The 2030-nt window shown below is 49.0% G+C and overlaps 1 protein-coding gene across 1 annotated transcript; it reads left to right on the top strand.

Annotated features, from left to right (window-relative positions):
* Positions 1-315: 315 nt before the first annotated feature.
* DACRYDRAFT_103915 (uncharacterized protein) lies at positions 316-753 on the top strand (the record flags this gene model as incomplete). Its single annotated transcript, XM_040767840.1, has 2 exons — positions 316-378; positions 436-753. The coding sequence occupies 2 exons, from the start codon at positions 316-318 to the stop codon at positions 751-753; spliced, it is 381 nt and encodes a 126-aa protein (XP_040632324.1).
* Between the last annotated feature and the right edge of the window lie 1277 nt (positions 754-2030).

Raw genomic sequence — 2030 nt, 5'->3', positions numbered from 1 at the left:
ATCCTTGGTCATATGACCTGATCACCTGACTAGGCTGAGTAAGCAAGATGTTCTAGCAGGTTCCACCACAGAGGTATAAATATAAGGCCTACTCTGCCTGGGGACTGTCTCTTCAGACTTGGTCTCTTAGGATCATCCACAGGTACCTATACTGTGGATAGGTCTTAGTCATCAGGTCTACTCCACTTCCTTGTTGCCTGCTTAGACTCTTGGCACTCTTAGGTGAGCAGACTTAGTCAGCCTGTGTTGCCCTAACACTGTGATAGTGTTGATGATGCCACACTCACCAACAGCAATGCCATCGAGCCCAAGGACATGGACAGCAAGGTCAACCCTATATCCAATGAAGTTGCCATGACCTACACTAAACCTGCCAATGTGCAAAGCACGGATGCCCTGCTGCCCAGTACCTGAGGCAGGATCCTCTGCTTCCAGTCTACAATCTTTGAAAACCTCCCTGCTGCCAACACCTCCTACCATTCCAACACCTCCTACCCTACCAACATCTCCTACCATTCCAACACCTCCTACCCTACCAACTCCTCTTACCCTACCAACTCCTACCCAACTGACACCTCCTACCCTATCACCACCTATTCCCAGTCTGGTGTAGTCCCTACAATCATGGTGACTCACATGGGGAAGACTAAAGCCAGTCATCCCTACACTGTCACCTTCCCTCACCTGGACATTGACGCTCATGTCTGTGACCTTGAGCAAGCTGCCAGGGAGGAAGATGCTGAGGAAGAGTGATACTGCCAGCAGTGCTTGGAACACAAGTGTGCCAAGTCTTGCAAGTGCTTCGTCATCAATATCCCCAAGCTCCCCTTCATGCACTCTGCCTACCTCACCAGTCCAGCCTGACCACCATGCTCTTCTATGAGCTTTGCAACAATAGTGTACACTCCACTGCTCCCCATTTGACCAACCTTCCAGTACACCCAATGTCTCACACCTTCCTCCCAACCCTCACCCTGCTTGACATGTCTACCACCGCCTGCTACACCCAATGCCCTTGATGGGCAATGGATAAGACAGAGAGGAAGGAACAGTTCCTTAGATAGGAACTTTGTTGTAGGTCTTTGATGGCTGTATATACTATCTTTCAAAACATATCACATTCCTTCATAACATAGGTGGATCTTGTCAAGCTCAGCTTGTCCAGAGTAGGCCAGCCATTGCAATTGAGTACCCTACTCCACCCTCCAGTGCAGCCCAATGTCCACTGATACCCTCTTGCGCAAAAACCAGCTTGGTTCTCATCCTGGCAATCACATCATTCTTGTTGTCGACTTCATAAGCTGGGCGTGTGGCAGACCCTGGTGTGCACAGATAATGTCCTGGATGGCTGCGATGACAAAGTCCAATTTTCAGGGCACCCAACCTGAGTGTCTTGCTCAACTTCTCCATATGACTTCACCAGCTGTATCTGACAACAAGAACGGTTGGTGGATTATCAGGAGTTGGGAGTCAGGGAGACAATCACCGGTTTGAATTCTCAGGTGCACCAATGTACTCAAAGAGAAGCTATACACCAACAGCTGATGCAAACTCTTAGCATGGTACAATTAAGGTCACTCAGTACTGGTTCAAAGAGCAAATCCAAGGCATTGTCCACAATGAAGGGCACAGAGCACTGCTTGTGTCATGCTTGCAAGACTAAAGCACAACCCAATAGCAGACTCTGGATGAAGGTTGGAATGCACTCTCATTCCAAAGCCAGGAATGTCATCAACCATGCAACAGACATGTCTGCTGCATCTGCTGTACCTCAAGATCCTCAGCAAGCTGACAATCTGGACATCTACAAGGCTGCAGATGTTGAACTAGGATCATTCAAGGCCAGTCCTGCATACAACAAAGCTGAGCTTGTGCCTGTTGAATCATTTGCCCCAACCCCTCTGCCCACTACGACTGCTTCACCTCCTCCCCTGTCCAACAACATGACTTGCTTACAGGAAGAACAAGAAATGCTCGTAGTGGTTGCCTGTTAGGGCAACACAGGCTGACTAAGTCTGCTCACCTAAGAG

The sequence above is a fragment of the Dacryopinax primogenitus genome, assembly GCF_000292625.1.
Source record: "Dacryopinax primogenitus strain DJM-731 SS1 chromosome Unknown DACRYscaffold_2, whole genome shotgun sequence".
In the NCBI taxonomy this organism is placed as follows: Eukaryota; Fungi; Basidiomycota; class Dacrymycetes; order Dacrymycetales; family Dacrymycetaceae; genus Dacryopinax; species Dacryopinax primogenitus.
The sequence above is the reverse complement of the archived record's forward strand: the minus strand, read 5'-3'. Positions and strand labels throughout refer to the sequence as shown.